The 21932-nt window shown below is 39.2% G+C and overlaps 1 protein-coding gene across 1 annotated transcript in view; it reads right to left on the minus strand.

The window, feature by feature from the left end:
• LOC122816424 overlaps nt 1-21932 on the minus strand; it is a 142593-nt gene that overhangs the window by 25366 nt on the left and 95295 nt on the right. Inside the window, exon 4 of the mRNA XM_044089207.1 lies at nt 16365-16779. Within this exon, the coding sequence (XP_043945142.1) occupies nt 16365-16779 (415 nt within the window). The remainder of the gene's footprint in view (nt 1-16364; nt 16780-21932) is intronic.

Consider the following 21932-nt stretch of genomic DNA (forward strand, 5'->3'; position numbering starts at 1 on the left):
AAAAAGGGGGGGGAGCCTTTGAAAAAAACCCCCTATAAAGTGCTTTTTTTAAAAACCTTTTTTTTTTTTTTTTTTTTTTTTTTTTTTTGTTACCCAAAAACCCCATTTAAATTTGAACCTGGGGAGTCATTTGGCCCACCTTTAAAAAAGTTGGGCCTTTTTTTTTTTATCCTGTTATACACATATGAACCTATGGAGCCATGCACTTATAGTGCTGTACCTTGTTATCCTGTTATACACATATGAACCTATGGAGCCATGCACTTATAGTGCTGTACCTTGTTATCCTGTTATACACATATGAACCTATGGAGCCATGCACTTATAGTGCTGTACCTTGTTATCCTGTTATACACATATGAACCTAGGGAGCCATGCACTTATAGTGCTGTACCTTGTTATCCTGTTATACACATATGAACCTATGGAGCCATGCACTTATAGTGCTGTACCTTGTTATCCTGTTATACACATATGAACCTATGGAGCCATGCACTTATAGTGCTGTACCTTGTTATCCTGTTATACACATATGAACCTATGGAGCCATGCACTTATAGTGCTGTACCTTGTTATCCTGTTATACACATATGAACCTAGGGAGCCATGCACTTATAGTGCTGTACCTTGTTATCCTGTTATACACATATGAACCTATGGAGCCATGCACTTATAGTGCTGTACCTTGTTATCCTGTTATACACATATGAACCTATGGAGCCATGCACTTATAGTGCTGTACCTTGTTATCCTGTTATACACATATGAACCTATGGAGCCATGCACTTATAGTGCTGTACCTTGTTATCCTGTTATACACATATGAACCTAGGGAGCCATGCACTTATAGTGCTGTACCTTGTTATCCTGTTATACACATATGAACCTAGGGAGCCATGCACTTATAGTGCTGTACCTTGTTATCCTGTTATACACATATGAACCTAGGGGCCATGCACTTATAGTGCTGTACCTTGTTATCCTGTTATACACATATGAACCTAGGGAGCCATGCACTTATAGTGCTGTACCTTGTTATCCTGTTATACACATATGAACCTAGGGAGCCATGCACTTATAGTGCTGTACCTTGTTATCCTGTTATACACATATGAACCTAGGGAGCCATGCACTTATAGTGCTGTACCTTGTTATCCTGTTATACACATATGAACCTATGGAGCCATGCACTTATAGTGCTGTACCTTGTTATCCTGTTATACACATATGAACCTATGGAGCCATGCACTTATAGTGCTGTACCTTGTTATCCTGTTATACACATATGAACCTATGGAGCCATGCACTTATAGTGCTGTACCTTGTTATCCTGTTATACACATATGAACCTATGGAGCCATGCACTTATAGTGCTGTACCTTGTTATCCTGTTATACACATATGAACCTATGGAGCCATGCACTTATAGTGCTGTACCTTGTTATCCTGTTATACACATATGAACCTATGGAGCCATGCACTTATAGTGCTGTACCTTGTTATCCTGTTATACACATATGAACCTATGGAGCCATGCACTTATAGTGCTGTACCTTGTTATCCTGTTATACACATATGAACCTATGGAGCCATGCACTTATAGTGCTGTGCCTTGTTATCCTGTTATACACATATGAACCTATGGAGCCATGCACTTATAGTGCTGTGCCTTGTTATCCTGTTATACACATATGAACCTATGGAGCCATGCACTTATAGTGCTGTGCCTTGTTATCCTGTTATACACATATGAACCTATGGAGCCATGCACTTATAGTGCTGTGCCTTGTTATCCTGTTATACACATATGAACCTATGGAGCCATGCACTTATAGTGCTGTGCCTTGTTATCCTGTTATACACATATGAACCTATGGAGCCATGCACTTATAGTGCTGTGCCTTGTTATCCTGTTATACACATATGAACCTATGGAGCCATGCACTTATAGTGCTGTGCCTTGTTAGCCTGTTATACACATATGAACCTAGGGAGCCATGCACTTATAGTGCTGTGCCTTGTTAGCCTGTTATACACATATGAACCTAGGGAGCCATGCACTTATAGTGCTGTGCCTTGTTAGCCTGTTATACACATATGAACCTAGGGAGCCATGCACTTATAGTGCTGTGCCTTGTTAGCCTGTTATACACATATGAACCTAGGGAGCCATGCACTTATAGTGCTGTGCCTTGTTATCCTGTTATACACATATGAACCTAGGGAGCCATGCACTTATAGTGCTGTGCCTTGTTATCCTGTTATACACATATGAACCTAGGGAGCCATGCACTTATAGTGCTGTACCTTGTTATCCTGTTATACACATATGAACCTATGGAGCCATGCACTTATAGTGCTGTACCTTGTTATCCTGTTATACACATATGAACCTATGGAGCCATGCACTTATAGTGCTGTACCTTGTTATCCTGTTATACACATATGAACCTAGGGAGCCATGCACTTATAGTGCTGTACCTTGTTATCCTGTTATACACATATGAACCTAGGGAGCCATGCACTTATAGTGCTGTACCTTGTTATCCTGTTATACACATATGAACCTAGGGAGCCATGCACTTATAGTGCTGTACCTTGTTATCCTGTTATACACATATGAACCTATGGAGCCATGCACTTATAGTGCTGTACCTTGTTATCCTGTTATACACATATGAACCTAGGGAGCCATGCACTTATAGTGCTGTACCTTGTTATCCTGTTATACACATATGAACCTATGGAGCCATGCACTTATAGTGCTGTACCTTGTTATCCTGTTATACACATATGAACCTATGGAGCCATGCACTTATAGTGCTGTACCTTGTTATCCTGTTATACACATATGAACCTATGGAGCCATGCACTTATAGTGCTGTACCTTGTTATCCTGTTATACACATATGAACCTATGGAGCCATGCACTTATAGTGCTGTACCTTGTTATCCTGTTATACACATATGAACCTAGGGAGCCATGCACTTATAGTGCTGTGCCTTGTTATCCTGTTATACACATATGAACCTATGGAGCCATGCACTTATAGTGCTGTACCTTGTTATCCTGTTATACACATATGAACCTATGGAGCCATGCACTTATAGTGCTGTACCTTGTTATCCTGTTATACACATATGAACCTAGGGAGCCATGCACTTATAGTGCTGTACCTTGTTATCCTGTTATACACATATGAACCTAGGGAGCCATGCACTTATAGTGCTGTACCTTGTTATCCTGTTATACACATATGAACCTAGGGAGCCATGCACTTATAGTGCTGTACCTTGTTATCCTGTTATACACATATGAACCTAGGGAGCCATGCACTTATAGTGCTGTACCTTGTTATCCTGTTATACACATATGAACCTAGGGAGCCATGCACTTATAGTGCTGTACCTTGTTAGCCTGTTATACACATATGAACCTAGGGAGCCATGCACTTATAGTGCTGTACCTTGTTAGCCTGTTATACACATATGAACCTAGGGAGCCATGCACTTATAGTGCTGTACCTTGTTAGCCTGTTATACACATATGAACCTAGGGAGCCATGCACTTATAGTGCTGTACCTTGTTATCCTGTTATACACATATGAACCTAGGGAGCCATGCACTTATAGTGCTGTACCTTGTTATCCTGTTATACACATATGAACCTAGGGAGCCATGCACTTATAGTGCTGTACCTTGTTATCCTGTTATACACATATGAACCTAGGGAGCCATGCACTTATAGTGCTGTACCTTGTTATCCTGTTATACACATATGAACCTATGGAGCCATGCACTTATAGTGCTGTACCTTGTTATCCTGTTATACACATATGAACCTAGGGAGCCATGCACTTATAGTGCTGTACCTTGTTATCCTGTTATACACATATGAACCTAGGGAGCCATGCACTTATAGTGCTGTACCTTGTTATCCTGTTATACACATATGAACCTATGGAGCCATGCACTTATAGTGCTGTACCTTGTTATCCTGTTATACACATATGAACCTAGGGAGCCATGCACTTATAGTGCTGTACCTTGTTATCCTGTTATACACATATGAACCTAGGGAGCCATGCACTTATAGTGCTGTACCTTGTTATCCTGTTATACACATATGAACCTAGGGAGCCATGCACTTATAGTGCTGTACCTTGTTATCCTGTTATACACATATGAACCTAGGGAGCCATGCACTTATAGTGCTGTACCTTGTTATCCTGTTATACACATATGAACCTAGGGAGCCATGCACTTATAGTGCTGTACCTTGTTATCCTGTTATACACATATGAACCTATGGAGCCATGCACTTATAGTGCTGTACCTTGTTATCCTGTTATACACATATGAACCTAGGGAGCCATGCACTTATAGTGCTGTACCTTGTTATCCTGTTATACACATATGAACCTAGGGAGCCATGCACTTATAGTGCTGTACCTTGTTATCCTGTTATACACATATGAACCTATGGAGCCATGCACTTATAGTGCTGTACCTTGTTATCCTGTTATACACATATGAACCTAGGGAGCCATGCACTTATAGTGCTGTACCTTGTTATCCTGTTATACACATATGAACCTATGGAGCCATGCACTTATAGTGCTGTACCTTGTTATCCTGTTATACACATATGAACCTATGGAGCCATGCACTTATAGTGCTGTGCCTTGTTATCCTGTTATACACATATGAACCTATGGAGCCATGCACTTATAGTGCTGTACCTTGTTATCCTGTTATACACATATGAACCTATGGAGCCATGCACTTATAGTGCTGTACCTTGTTATCCTGTTATACACATATGAACCTATGGAGCCATGCACTTATAGTGCTGTGCCTTGTTATCCTGTTATACACATATGAACCTATGGAGCCATGCACTTATAGTGCTGTGCCTTGTTATCCTGTTATACACATATGAACCTATGGAGCCATGCACTTATAGTGCTGTGCCTTGTTATCCTGTTATACACATATGAACCTATGGAGCCATGCACTTATAGTGCTGTACCTTGTTATCCTGTTATACACATATGAACCTATGGAGCCATGCACTTATAGTGCTGTACCTTGTTATCCTGTTATACACATATGAACCTATGGAGCCATGCACTTATAGTGCTGTACCTTGTTATCCTGTTATACACATATGAACCTATGGAGCCATGCACTTATAGTGCTGTACCTTGTTATCCTGTTATACACATATGAACCTATGGAGCCATGCACTTATAGTGCTGTACCTTGTTATCCTGTTATACACATATGAACCTATGGAGCCATGCACTTATAGTGCTGTGCCTTGTTATCCTGTGATACACATATGAACCTATGGAGCCATGCACTTATAGTGCTGTGCCTTGTTATCCTGTTATACACATATGAACCTATGGAGCCATGCACTTATAGTGCTGTGCCTTGTTATCCTGTTAAACACATATGAACCTATGGAGCCATGCACTTATAGTGCTGTACCTTGTTATCCTGTTATACACATATGAACCTATGGAGCCATGCACTTATAGTGCTGTACCTTGTTATCCTGTTATACACATATGAACCTATGGAGCCATGCACTTATAGTGCTGTACCTTGTTATCCTGTTATACACATATGAACCTAGGGGGCCATGCACTTATAGTGCTGTACCTTGTTATCCTGTTATACACATATGAACCTATGGAGCCATGCACTTATAGTGCTGTACCTTGTTATCCTGTTATACACATATGAACCTATGGAGCCATGCACTTATAGTGCTGTACCTTGCTGAAGACATACTTCTGCTGTGCTGACTTGCCATCCTGTGCTGCTTTATTGCCACTGTGTATCTGCAGGTGTCCCCAACAGAATCCTGAAACAGAAACAGGTCCGTGACACACTTTTCACTGTGTAAGTATACAGCCATTACAACATGATACAAAATAAGGTACACAAAATTATGTGTCTTACTCATTGCAAATGTCAGCATACAGTATCTGTCAGTAACCCCTATAAGTGGCATGGCAAAACAACAATGCATTACACAAGTGCACTGTTGAATATTGTTCTACATCTGTAACCATGCTCAACATCCGTAATCCATGTTTAAACCTGTAATTATGTTCTACAGCTGTTCTACTATTTTTGTCTTAATCTAGTATTATGTTCTAAGCTGTAACTAAAGCTATAATTTGTAAATTATATATTTCTCAAAGTGTACAATTGTCTGTAATATTTAAATGTGGAGCTTTTCACCCTGGGCCTCCGCTGAAAACAGACCTGCATCCAGTCAGACTCTCCCGGTCAACAAATGTAAATAAATAAAAAATAAATAAAATAAATAAATACATGTTAATTTATATAGTCTTAGGACATATTACTGTGGGGGCAGGGGAACTGGTTGTCTTAAAGGATAAGTTACTGCATAAAGAAGCAGTATTCATGTTAAAGTATGATAACTTGGCCCCTAAGGGATTAAATATAGATTTTAATTGGAAGCACTTGATTAATTGATTTCAGTTTATTATGTTAGTTGTTTTATTGTTGAGTGTATTTATTAGATGTTTTACTTTGTATGTTTGGACTCCTGGAAGGCATATGCCAAGGTGCTAGATACAAATAAACTTCTTTACTGATACAAATACACTTCTTTGCTGAGACAAATAAACTTCTTTGCTGTAGTTATTTCTGTGGTTCCTGTAATTTATATAGTTACCCTGTGCATCAGACACATACTGTAGCTTAATTTCCCTGCATCGATGACAAGGATGCCAGGGATGTGGCACAGGTATAATCACTTGCACAGGGTGTTGTGTGGGGGTGCAGGAGGCTTAAGCTAACCCAAAAGGTTGACAGCATGTGTTTGAGTCAGGAAGAGAAGCAGGCAAGATGGACCATGGAAATGTGCTGTGTGTGTCTGTAGGTGACCTGCATTTGACAGTGGTGTGTGAGTGTGTGCATGTACACAGTCAAGCTCAGTGCTAGCCCTACATGTGTGTATGTTGGGCAGCTTTGAACCATGCATGATAGAACTGATAGTTCACTGTCTCCAGCTCCGAACATGGGAACTGGCTCTGCCAGGAGTTGCACTGACACCTCCATGCCCAAGGTCAGAAGCGGTGCTAGTACCTGACAGTGACTGCCACTATGGGAGCGTGATTGGGCATGGCCATGTGGACTCTCAGCAGATGGGGTTGCTGACCTACATCTCTGAGGCCGACGCTCAATTCCAACCACATGTTCCAGCACAGACACTGTGCATTCCAAGACAGATACTGTTTCAGCCCACCTTCTTTTCACTGCATCAGTGAACCAATCCAGGATGTCCCCAATGTGGTGGAGGCAGTCACGGATGTCAGACTGTGCTGCATCCATAATTCTGACCATATGTCTGGAGTTCCTTTCAGAACATGCTTGAGCCTCCATGATGGTCCGAAACATACACCAAGTGAACTGTGATGTGACACCTGCAACAGGTGGTGGAAGGACAGCAGGCCTCCTACAAGCACCCCTATCAATCCACCTTTGTGGAACCTCGCCAACTTTCTGGTTATGGCCAGTGTCTACACTCGCTGGAGCCATAGTTGCCCCACTTTCTTGTTCAATGTCCCCATCCTCTGACTGTCTAATATGTGTGGCCTCCGGGGAATGGGTATGTATAGGTATACCAACTGTGTGCGGTGACAATGAGGGTAGAAGAGTAATTTCAACCTCTGTGGCAAATTCAGTCCCTGAAACCCCCACCTGTGCCTCACTGTGGCCACCATCATCATCAGAGTCTGAAGAGACACTGATATCAGGTTGTATAGGGGACAGAAACCAACCCCCCTGGTCACCTGTGATAAGAAAGCAAAAAGCAGTATATTAATACCTACATTATTATGCTGTGCAGTACTATGTTAAAATATATGTACACCTCTATACACTGTTGGCACTATTACAGACCTGTTGAAACCCCAACCTGATATAGTAGGACAATAGGACATTACTTTACCCACAAACAGTTGTAGTTACTTGTAAATAAAATCTCTTTACACAGCAATCTCATCAGCAACAAGGTACACTGTTGACATTTGTGAGGACTCTGCACAGTCCACATATGGCAATCTACAATGTCCTGGCAATACTGTCACATCTATTAGTGTGGTCACACCTACAAGGCATATGTATGACTCTACCATGTGTACAGTCAAAAAATATCTGTGCAGTTGGCAATCATGCCAACAGTACACCAATCCAGGCAGCAGGCCTGGGATGACAGTTTAGGGATTACATTGCTGTAAACCTACATCTATAACAAAATAGTGTTGTGCTTACCATGAACAGGATCACAGCCTTGTCTGATACCTGATGGACCTGTGAAAAGTTGAGGAAGAGGTAATGTCAGGACCACCGCATGTTGCAGCGCAACAAGGTAAAATGTCCATATATCTCACATTTATAGTAGCTTCCATGTCAATTCTTTTATCAGTCAACATCTAAGCATGAGAGTCAACCTGTAATTAACCCCCCCAAAGAACACAGACCTGACAGACTGTAAGAGTATGTACATGCTGACACACTGAATGCTACAGTATTGCAATGGTAATCAAGCTAAGATTACCTGCATGCTCCTCTGCCATGGAAACTGTGGCAGCCACATCCACGATGTATGGCGTGATGGATGCCTGGGAGCTGTCTTATGTGCCTAGGTTCACCAGGAATTCCTCAGTGGCTGAGAGTGGCTGTTCCACTGCAGGCCCTCCACTGGTGATGCCACAATCCCTGGCTACATCTGCTGTTCTTCTGCATGTTGCATTGGTTGTGTCCATTGAGTAGTGTCGAACCTGCTCATATGTCCTGCTGTGATGACCTGTGGCATTCATGTCATGGACAAGGTCAGCCCACAATGCTGCCTGCTGCTCCCTGTTTTGCCTCCTCCTAGACCATAGGAGTTCATGGTGTTGCTGGAGGCCTTCAAGTATAATATCATTCTTTGTGCATGGTATCTTGGGTACATGTTTCCTGAAAGACAACAGAATGGCAACACATGTCAGGATCACATACGTGGATGTACACTATGTAGAGATACAGCAAGAACAGAATGGCTGGCAGTATCCACTGCTTCATCACACATGTCATACTCCACAGTGTGCAAACATACTAACAGTGTGAATACAACTAAGATACTAGCAATAGTCGGCTATTATCATGTGTGCCATGGCAGTTACTGCTGTATGATCACACTCCCAACACAGGAGTCCATTGTACTGTGTTGGCTAGGGGCAACCCCCCCCTGATAATATGTTAAAACAGCAGTGCCAAACAAACAGCAGTGTGCTATTATAACCACTATAAAGGGACAGTCCCATGAGACCAGCATGCCACATTGACAAAAAGCATTCCATCCTTGCTGTATTGTACGTCCTCTGTAGGTGTAACAAATCTGGAGATCAATGACATGTCATTATCACAGTTCTAAGACTTAATGCTGTAAGCCCTATTCCCTGTAAGTATATTCAGACATCTGCATACTGTTGTAACCAAAAAGGTTACATACCTACTGGAGTACAAAACCCTTCTGTTGATATGTGGTGATATTTAAGTTTGTGCATATGCGTGTTCTGTGTGCAGACAGTCTCACACAGAATGGTTCCCCATAGCCAGCATGTTTGCCTTTTAAAAATGCTTCTCATTAGCAGGTGATTGCCTCTTAACCAATCTGTGGTTCTGACATGCTAATTGCAGCCAACACAGCTGATTTGCACTATCATCAGCCAATGACATGAAACCACTATGCAAGCTATAAGGTCTTCATGTAGATTAGAAGCCCTTTCTGATATGTTGTGCTGGACATTACTGGGGTGAGGACACTACGTCATAGAAGAGGGTTGGTCTGTAGCAGCTACTGTTACATAGAGATGTGTGTGCTACAGGCTGCAGCTGCTGCTGCAGGTAACAGGCCTAGGCAGAGAGTGTGAAGACTTTGGAGGACAACAAGCTGTAGCAGTAACTGTGGGAGCTGTGTCAGCCTTGTTGTAGAGGCAGAGCCAGAGTGAGGCTACCCTTTCCACTCCAATTAAGGAATGTGTTTAAGGTAAGTGTGTTAGGCAATGAAATCATTAACAGAGTACTAGACAACATGTTTGTTGTGTCCTTGAGCAACATAGGGGATAAATATAACATTATGTCCACCATTAGGGCAACTGTCAGGCCACATGTTACAGTCTGGTACTCATTTGGAACATGTATGCTGGCAGTCCTTGTTACAAGCAGGGGCTTCATATGTGTATGTTAGTTGTGCAGCTGTGCTAATCTGCACTGTGAGTTTGAAAGGATTGTGTACTGCACTCTGATAGTAGCAGGCCTCATTTGCATTACCTGAGTTAAAATCCCCTGTGAATACATATTAATGCATGATCTGACGCTTTATGCACTTATAGTTTTGCTATAAGGATATGCGAAGTGTGTTCCTATCTGCAGGCCTGTGACTTCCATCAGTGACAAGCAGACATTTAATTTGAAATGCATTGTTTGGATAAAGAGTGCATGATTCTGTCATTAATTTATGGCTTCACAATAATGTAATTTAAATGCTACACACCACTGGATTTCAAATCAGGACTGTGTGTGTGGCAAAATGTATTGTTTTCAAAGCATTTAACAGACTGACCTACTGAGTCACTGTTACAGCAGATGTATTTGCAAGATATAAGCACATGCACACAGGCTGTGACATATTTTTTACAGCCATTATTATGTGCATGGCTTTATATGGATGTATTTCTGCACCAGGGTCCCAATTGAACATGTATTTTGCCAGTAATGCCTTAGCAGGTATATTTGTAAATGTTGCTGATAAAAGGGGACATTTACCTGATATTACAGACCTCACTTACATCCATTGTTCTGTGTTTGGCTTTCTAGTGGTGTACTGTTGCACCAGATTCCAAGGTGTACTCCAAATTTTTCCATTTATCTTTAAGCAAGTTTGTACAAGGTGGCAAGATACACAACTCTCTTTAGACATGCTTAATGAGCGTAACTTGCAATTACTATGTTTTCCTTAAACCACCTATTCTAACTAACAGCTGTGTGGTGTGGCAGGTTAATGCACTGGTCTACAGGTGCAATGGTCTTGGGTTCGAAATAGGGGACAGGTGTTTAGTTTGTATATGTTTATTATCATTTAAAACACATATATCAATATAGTTCCATTTAGCTGTGCTTAGAGAAGCTGTGTGACGCGGTGCGTCACGCAGTGTCACACTAAATTCTTCTATAGCTGATGTCGCACATACATACCTCTCAAGCTGTTAGCATGGGACAGTTTGGGCCAAGCACTAACAAATTTAGGTACACAACTACACATAACAGTTTCACATAATGTGGACTTACATAACTACCAAGGTGTTCTGTAAACGGATTTAAAAATATATTGCATTCCAGATAATCATTTATGTGGTAATCATGGAACAGACAGATAAGGCAGTTGTAATTACATCACGAAAAATCATCACAGTTGAGAGGTATGTTTGTGTTCATTAAGTAGACTAGACAGCTGTCATGCCTTAGTTGGCAGGCATGGGAGTAGAACCCAAAAGCTGTGACTGCAGGGATCATCTGCAAATAATGTCACAACTGACTGCAGCAACTTAGAACAGACATGCAATGAATACAGCCCTAATGCAAATATTAAGACCGATTTATTTAGGAAAACACAATGCTTAACACTTTATTAGTGCTGCTGTTTATTATCTGTGGAGTCTACACACAATACCTGTCCATAAAGTGGGCTACCTCATGCATATAACTTTTGTTCCTGGAGTGGGAGGCAGCGACAGCATTATATGACTGAAATTGGCCTGGAGACAGCCTTAAACCATATTATGAGTTGAGCGATACATTATTCAGGCCATTACTTTTGCATTCTACAGTTATTACAGTTTTACAGTTGATTGCAGCAACCTTACCGTACACATACAATGCATAGAGCACCTTACCGTACACATACAATGCATAGAGCACCTTACCGTACACATACAATGCATAGAGCACCTTACCGTACACATACAATGCATAGAGCACCTTACCGTACACATACAATGCATAGAGCACCTTACCGTACACATACAATGCATAGAGCACCTTACTGTACACATACAATGCATAGAGCACTTTACCATACACATACAATGCATAGAGCTCTAGTGCAATTATGTTATGACACCACAATCCTGCTGTACACCTTTTTGCTTATTGTTATTGGTTTTGTTTAGTATTTACTGCAATACAGTTGTTATTGTTCATTTATTGCACTACACTTCTAATTGCCCATTTGTTGCACTACAATTTGTATTGTTTATTATTTATTGTTTATTGCACTACAGTTAGGATAATATATCCATACTTACCACACTCATGGCACAACCTAGCTAGCTGCCCAGCTTGGGACTGGACATTGCAAGCCCTCTCAGCTGCAGCTGTTGGGAGAGAAGCACACCATTATGCATGCCAGTTTTGCACAGATTCAGCTTGCATGTTTAGTAACATACTGGAAGAAATACTTACATATGTTTGGGGCATGTCCAGCCTTCGCCTCTTGGACACAGGTTTCCAAAGTTCCCCTCTTTCTATGCTTCAGGTCATCATAGTGGTGACAACACTACTCACCAGTGCAGGGGATACCAGTAGTACTGGTAAGGTCCCTGGCCAACCAATTCCAGGCCTCAGTCTTACATTCTGAGCCCTAATAATTTCCCTGCAGCAGCCTAGGTTCATAACTGTATATCAGCACCCCAACAAAAGTCCTGGACTGCACACCCCATCTCTGCGCCTGAAAGCATGCACCCTCTCCAACACCGCCTGGCATACTGTCAGTTAAATAGACTCTGACAAGTGCTGCAGCATTCCTGCCTATTGCCCTTAATATAGGCTGTTTCCCCACCTTTACACATCATTCAGCAACATTCAAAAAAGCACTGCGGTGTTTAGCATCACGTGAACCAGCCAAGCAGAGCTGAGCATCATGAAAACTCGCACAACTGAGGTTTTAGCGAAGCTTAGAAACACACACAAAAAAGTGGCTGTTAATAATGTTGCAGCTCTTCTAAATGTAAAACTTATGTTTTTGAATTAAACCAAAATTTAGATTTCATTAAAGAGATGGTATGTCTGCTAGGAACTCAAACCCAGAACCTGCGAAGCTTTAGGCAGTCACTCTACCCATTTAGCTACTTGGATAATATATAAGCTAGTGTACCTTCACATATGCTACTAAGCTAACGGGCTTAAATGGGTTTAAACAAAAGCAGAAATAAATAATTAATTACATTAAAAATAAAGAAAAAAAAAGAAAAAAAAAAGAAAACAAAAAAAGCCCACATATCATAATTAATTATATTTGGTTTCTATTTTTAGATGTCTGGCAGGTATCAACTGTCTATGTATAAGTGCTGCTTGGCATTGCTGTGCACTGAGTCATTCCACACAAATGGGCATTAAATAAGAAAAAATAATTCAACAAAAATTAGAAATTTAAAGCACAAACTATTAATTCACAGGATATTTCAACTGCAGCAAGGAACATTACAGGGAGCTTCCCCATGTAATAACATCTGACCAGCCTCAACACTTCTGCCTACATGGATTCAATATCACTGTTACTATGCTCTTCCTCGGCAGTGTGCCATGATTAATATTCATGGCACGCTACCGAGGGGGAACCGTGGCTGTGTACACAGGTACATTCCGTGTAGGCTCTACATGGAGCCTACACAGATTTTATTGAATCCTGGGGAGTGTTTTTCTTTTCTTTTTAATTTATTCAGCCTTCATAGATACCTGCAGAATTTCCTGTCTCTGTATTCTTTCCAGAGATGCTTGCAAGCCCAGTAAAGGTACCGATGCAGGTTCCTGCTGTTAAAAAAGAGTTTCTTGCACTATATTCACGTAGCCATTTGTGAGGGACATAATCTGAGGAAGGTTGCAATATGCCTGGGACAGTATAATAAGCCTCTATAGTGACCTGGCTTAATGAAATATTACTGAAATGCTCGCCTGATTAACAATTCGAACTCCTGGATCAAATATTGTATTTATTTAATAATTTCATTACCTGGTAAGTAGGCAAGTTTGCTAATCCTTTTCAGACATGACCTTGCCTTCCTAAGGAGCACAAACGGGACATTATCACCACTGAACACGCTGTTAAGGACTTTGTTTTGTCAGCACAAATCTTGAAAATGAGATTGATGATTTGAAAATATCTTAGTATCGCTGCTTCTGACAGCCATTTTGATGTTAGAACGCTTCAGAATTACAACTAGTACTCGTGGATTTTACTTTTTCAGACCTTTTGTTACTTGTGTTGAAGACTCAGCTTTGCTGATTTCACAGACTTACCTTTTCACTCCTTTGATCATATTCCCTAATCTTCATTAATTTATATAAAGGGGAATAAAGGATTAATTATGGAAACACAGTAACTTGCATTCAGATGGACAGACACAACCACAATCACAATAAAATCTTTATTATAATGTTGAATGAATATGTTTGAAGAAAAACAACAAAAGTTTGATCAGCATGAGACGTTATCCAGGCAGAATTATTTCAGCACTGATTCAGGATGTAAAAGCACAGAGAGTGGAGAGAACTTAAGGAAACACCTAGCAATGTTGGTTGTATATGAGTGTGTTATATGACAATCAAGGTTCCATGGAATACTAATGTGAGACCAACAATGGTCCTCATATAGACAAAGTTGACAAAACTTCTGTCTGTGAAAGAAAATACATAAGGTGGATAGTATTATAATGACCCTCCTTGAAGATGATCTTAGTTTTTAGACATAACTATTACACTTATACAGATGCTAACTTTGCCCAAATCTTAGTTTAAGTATTTACAAAAAATATTACAGTTTAAAAATGAAAACACAGCAATGCATAGTTTCCAGATAGTAGCTTATAGGAACAGAGAAGCTGCATTCCAACCCTGTATAATTCTTACATTTTCAGCTACAGAGTGCATGGCGGATTAGTTGCTGTGACTACCTCAAAACAGGTCAGACTAATTGTGTCTCCATAGCAGTGCATTTGTTGCAGTATATGAGGAAGTATATCACATTAGCATTAACATGGATTGGTTTATAAGGCAGCCATCAGTCATTGTTTATTTGTTTCTTATTTATTTTGGCAACAGGGTGACCAACTAAGCCTAGTCTATCTTCAGTGAAGGTCCTGTTCCAATATGCTCAGAAATAGGCAACAATGTGAATATCATCATAAGTAAAGTAATAAAATTACAGATCATACAGTAAGAACCAGAGACATTGTGTTCTCAGTGCAACACTGAAATATAAATTCTGTTTAAATACATTGATAAACACAAAGTATAAATAAAGATGCAAACAGCAAAAGCATATTTTAATAATTCTGGTAATGGAAAACAGTCTTATTTAAATCATCAACTTTCAGGACTACAGCTTCAGCAGCAACTGCATGAATTTCCTTTTGTTAAAGATTTGCTCTCAACCTTATTAGTCTTTAAATATTTCTTCAAGAATCTCAAGTTAGTTTCATTGTGACTGTAAAATAAATAATAAATACATTTTATAATGTGTGAGAATATAAGATGACTACATTATTTTGAAACAAACGTAAATCTGCAAATACCGCTGACAGATGCTTCCTGCTTTATTTTGTGTTTGGTTTAAAGGTGTTTGATTTACAGTTTTATACGTTTGTATTAAATGGGGATATTTGGTTGAGTACTAAAAGTATAACAAATAAATGCCGAACAGATTTCCTTGTCTTCATACTTTTTTGTGGTAGAATGTCTGAAGATCTAACTTAATCCATTTGAATGAATCCAAAAACAGTAGCAATGTTTCAATGCTTTGCAGAATAATGTTAAAAGAATGAAGGGTATTCTCAATCCTGACAAAAAGAAGATGCATGCTTAACAACCTGCAACCTTTTCGGCTTTACCATTGTTTGAAACCTATGAAAAATCTGGTTTTAGCTTCTTTGTCATTGTCAGAATATACTGTGTAATATAGGACTAATTTTTCATAAAAAAAGAAGCAACTTATAAAATGCTTTTATCTTATCCTGTTTTCAAAAGTTTGAAAGAACCTTAAAGTAGCATTTATATAACCATTTTCCATACCAATGAAATTAGAACTTGGTCAGAGGTTCTGTTCCAAAATTCTCACTTCTCCGCTTATTGAATATTCCGACCACATTATTTCAAAAAAATGCTATTAAATAGAAATAAATCTGCATTCAATATGCCTTAACCTACAAATAATCCATGAAGCAATTTCCAAATAATGCTATAAAATATGCTATTACAAAACATGGAGTTATAAAAATACATTCTTTTCCATTAGTAGTTTGAACTGCTATAGTAGTTTTGGTGGATGTGCTGTTTCTGTCTGTTTTCAGTGTACTAACTTCACTGGTGGGTGCTGGTGTTGAGCTTGTTTCTGTTACCTCCTGTACGACACATTTTCCAATATTTCCACTGTTATCAACTGTGATGATTTCCACAGCTGGATAGCAGCAAGATGATACATAGTTTACAGATGTTACATTTGTTCCCATTTCATTCAGATGTGAACCGTTAATTGTAAGACTACCATTCCCGTACCGAGTGTAGATTTCTGCTACTCCTGTACCATTTTCAGTGATTTCTGCCTCCAAAGTCCATATCTGTTTACTGCAGTTATACTGGGAACAGTTCTTAGCAAGAAGCGTAATGTTACAAACTGGGGGACTTAAATCTTCTACCTAAAAATGTAAAAAATTAAAATGAGAAGTATATCGAAACTGAACATTACAACATGGAGTAATAAATATTAAACCAACTCACAAATGACTGACATCTTGAACACGAAACGATCAGTAAATACCAAGTATAAAATCACCTCTGAAAATTACTTCTCACTGCTGCATTGTTACTGCTATGTGTTCACCCATTACCTTGCACCATTGTGGTTTTTTTTTTTTTTTTTTGGTTTGTAATCTGTGCTTGTAGCTAAATGTAATTCACCTTACATTCTACATGCTGACAAGTTCAAAAAGGAATACATGAACTTACTTACTAATGAACCTTCTATAATTTTAGAAGTGGAAAACATGATATGTATACTGTGAGTGCTGGCTTACTCTTTAAATATTCATATGTTCATACCAGGCTAACTGCCCATGAGGGCCATTTTAAGTCATGCCCATTACTGCCTTTGAGAATCAACCCTGCACCTTGTGTCTGTAAATACCATAACCGTTATACTATCCCCCAACCACAATATTCAATATTCGCTTCTCAGTTCACAAATGTATAAAGTCAGACAATACTATATCTGAAGGTCAAAGCTGTTTTTTTTCCCATTAATTTATTCATTTATTTTTCAATTGATTACCAGGAAAGTGTTACTAAGTAGGTGTCCATATTCAGTGGATGCCCAGGGAGAAAAGCTCCAAAGTATTACAAAAACATTTTAAGAACAGTAATTTTACAATGTTGCATTCTTCAAAAAAAAATACAAGACGCATCTACAGTTTAAATAATTATATCAAATCAGACATAATGTGAAAACGTTGATTAAGAGTGAATACAACTTATATGACAACGATTTAATAGTTAGAGAATTTTTAGCTAATTTTTAGATAAATTAGAGGTAAGTATAAATAGTTAGAAAAATTGTATCAATTTTTTAGATAAATTAAAGATAAGTTAGTATAAATAGAGAAATTGTAGCCAATTTTTAGATAAATTAAAGGTAAGTTAGTATAAATAGAGAAATTGTAGCCAATTTTTAGATAAATTAAAGGTAAGTTAGTATAGTACAAACAAGAACTGCAATATGAAATGACAGAAAAAAACAGGGTAATGTATATTTAGAAAGAGAGTCAGGGGAAAGAAATTGATTTAACTAAGGAAGCAAGTGAAGAAGGAATAGTAAGGAGGTATAAGGCACGAATTGGTACTTGTTCATATTAGCGGATATGCTTTATCGTGGGATTGAGTAAGAACAGAGACAAATTTTGTCTAGGAAGTCCTTCAGAATGGTTTTATAGGACTGGAGGGAGGGTATTAACCTGACTGATAAAGGTAAGGAGTTCCACACCTCAGCAACATGGTATGAGTACGGACCATGTCCAGATGATTTGCTATTTTTTTTCTTTTACTAAATGTAGCATTTTTATATCCCATACTGTATCTAACTGTTTTTTCTAATAACAGTTTTTTCTACCAACAGCTGGAAAACTATAAATTCAGATTGTTTACTGTATTGCTAGTAAGATCAATAATGAAACTAATGTTTGAGCAAAATTAAACAAAACTTATTTTGCTGAATGTTTCTGTAAGCAGTAACCCAAATTGTAGTATTACTTGCTTATGAAGAACTTAGCACTCATTTCGATAGGTTGTGTTTCAAAGTCCTTTTCTTGCTAGGTTGCTTTGTTTATTGTTGACCCTAACTTCCATAGATTACACAAACTAACATGCATGGTAGAGTGATTGGCCTCTTCTTAACATTTACATGGGATGTATAAGTTCAGAATTTCACTAAAAGTTTGTTCAGATCTAAGGCCTGTCAAGGAACACTGACTCCTGAATATTATGAGTGTGTTTTTATAACCTATCCAGCTATGCAGTTATGTTAAAAAGTCTATTGCCTATGTCTATGCTTGTCTTAGATATAAAGATTTTATTCCATATGTCAATTCATTCCATAACTTTGGAACAATTTGATAAGTACAAGGTCAACTTTTTAGTATACTTAATCATAAGCATCATCATTTAAAATTTGGTCCCTTACAGACAAATGAACTCCCATCATTTTCAGAAAAGTGTGTGTGTGTGTGCATGTCTGCCTTGGTGAATACATTAGGGGTTAATTAGGGGATGGATAGTTTGCATGTATATGGGTATTTGTGTGCCTATGTGGGTGCGTCTGTGTTTGTCTTTGTGTGTCTGTGTGGGTATGGCTATTTTGTTATGTTAGTGTGTGCATGTGTGAATGGATTAATATGTCTGTGAGTGACATTGAGTGATGGTGTGTGTGTCAGTTATGTTGTTTGTGCGTGCATGATTCTGAAACTGTGTGTGTGTGTGTGTGTGTGTGTGTGTGTGTGTGTGTGTGTGTGTGTGTGTGTGTGTGTGTGTGTGTGTGTGTGTGTGCCTTGATGAATACATTAGGGGTTAGTTAGGAGATGGATAGTTTGCGTGTATATGGGTATTTGTGTGCCTGTGTTTGTGTATGTGTTTGTCTGGGTATGTCTGTGTTAGTGTGTGCATGTGTGAATGGATTAATATGTCTGTGAGTGACATTGAGTGATGGTGTATGTGTCAGGTATGGTGTTTGTGCATGCAGGAGACTCTGTGTGTGTGTGTGTGTGTGTGTGTGTGTGTGTGTGTGTGTGTGTGTGTGTGTGTGTATGCATGTCTGCCTTGGTGATCACATTAAGGGTTAGTTAGGGATTGGATAATTTGTGTGTGTATGGGTGTTTGTGTGTGTGTGATGTCTGCCTTGCCGATTGCATTAGGGGTTAGTTAGAGGATAGATAGTTTGCATAGTTATATATCTTTATATGTGTGTGTGCATGTGTGTGTGTGTGTGTGTGTGTGTGTGTGTGTGTGTGTGTGTGTGTGTGTGTGTGTGTGTGTGTGTGTGTGCATGTGTGTGTGTCTGTGCATGTGTGAATCATACCTCTCGACTGTACAGATTTTTGCAGAATGTCCAGATTTGGCCTCATAGTTTTGGGTTTTGGTATGTTTTTCATAAAATTCTGTTTTTCTGGCAAACTATTGGTAAATCATTGAAGACTGAAGTTTGAAAATAATGACAATCATTTGAGTTTCAGGCTTTATATCCTTCAGAAAATTCATGCTAATGCAAAACATGTTATTCTGTCAACATTCTACGTTTGTAAGAGCAATATTTAAAAACTGTCCCTATTTTTTGGGTCTTTGTCCCACTTTTATTTATGGCTTTGGCCAGATTTCTTGTTCTAAGAGGTTGAGAGGTATGGTGTGAATAGATTAGTATGTCTGCAAGTGAGATTGATTGAGGGTGCGTGTATGTCAGGTACAGTGAATGTCTGCGTGTTTGCGTGCAGGATTCTGTGAACGTGTGTATGTGTGTGTGTGTGTGTGCGTGTGTGCGTGTGTGCGTGTGTGTGTGTGTGTGTGTGTGTGTGTGTGTGTGTGTGTGTGTGTTTGTGTGTGTGGGTGCTGGTGTGGGTGTGTCTGTTTTTGTGTGCACGGGTGAATGGATGAGAATGTACGTGAAATTGAGTAAGGGTATGTGTGTGTGTGTGTGTGTGTGTGTGTGTGTGTGTGTGTGTGTGTGTGTGTGTGTGTTTGTCAGGTACAGTGAATATCTGTGTGTGTCTGCAGTGTCTCTGATTGTGTGTGTGTGGTGGAATGTCTGCATGTCTGTGGAAGAGTCGATGGGGGGGCACCTGTGCCAGCATGATGCATAGGTTGCCAATGGTAATTACAGCTAAAAATTGCTAATTGACATGGCAATAACTATTGGCAATTCAGAGATATGCAAATTAGCTGACAATTTAGTCTTCCTCATTGTGGCTAACTATGTCTCTGAATGGTGTTTTGCACATTCACATAAACTGCCCCTTTTGGATGCAGCATATTACTCTCACATTGGAATTCTTTCTGAATCCAAGGGTACATCTTTTATAACTACCTTTGTACCTCACTGCCTCTTTTCCCTGAAGGAATCATCCCTTAGTATGCATTGTGTAGCTGCTAGATATTCCCCCTCAACTATTATCAACTTTCTTCCTTGAGAGGGTTTTCACATAAAGGAGGGTTATATGTAATGTGCTAATCGAAACCTGTTTGTCATATATTGTTGTCTTACCTTTGAAAAATAGCATTAAAATGGCATTAATTCTAAAAATATTTGATTTTTTTGTTTAAAAAATATATTCCAAATTTGATAAGGTCTACTTTTGCAACTCAAGGGAACTGTAATGGAGGCAGCCTTTCTTCCCAGCTGTACTAATGTAATTATGTGGCACTATGAAAAAATACTTTTAGTTCACATTACTTTTCACTATATATTAAATTCTGTATATCATTTTCATCTTTGTTGTAACTTTACAGCAGTTTTCTTATTTCCAATTTTGTGCCACCTATTCCCAGTTTTTGTATTATTTGATTAAGGATGTTAATCAGAAATACCTGTACACAGAACCACACTGTATTAAAGACTACAAGATGGAATTGAAACATAAATAAATAAAACTCCATGCTTCTAGTTTTCACTCCCATCATTTGAGTAAGCCCCTCCCATATGGCAGAGTTTCTAAATTCATATAGGTTACATTCTATATGAATTTAGAAACTCTGCCATATGGGAGGGGCTTACTCAAATGATGGAGTAAAAACTAGAAGCATGGAGTTTTATTTATTTATATTGCAATTCCACCTTGTAGTCTTTAATACAGTGTGGTTCTGTGTACAGGTATCTATGTTTAACATCCTTAATCTAATAATACAAAAGGTTACATTCTGGAAGCCGCGGTGGTGCAGCGGTAGCATTGTTGCCTCACAGCAAGAGGTTCTCCCGTTCGATTCTCGGCTGGAGTGCCTTCTGTGTGGAGTCTGCATTTCCTCCCTGCAGTCGAGTGGTGTTCGAAAGACATGTGTGAATGGGAGTGCCTTCGTTGAAGGTTGGGCATCGGGCTGGCACCTTGGCACCGTCAAAATCTACTGTCAATCATTAGCGGACCGGAGTTCTGCTGTGGCGACCCCTAACCGGGAAAAGAAGAACATATAGGTTACATTCTAGTGAAGATGTTTTAAAGAGGTAGACACATTTCCAAATTATTACAAATAGATTATACTGACCACTCATTTGTGACATCATTTTGTGATACCATTCTAGAAAGTTGCAAACTGTAGGGAC

This window comes from Protopterus annectens, chromosome 1.part1, assembly GCF_019279795.1.
Source record: "Protopterus annectens isolate FY-2018-M chromosome 1.part1, PAN1.0, whole genome shotgun sequence".
NCBI classification, from domain to species: Eukaryota; Metazoa; Chordata; order Ceratodontiformes; family Protopteridae; genus Protopterus; species Protopterus annectens.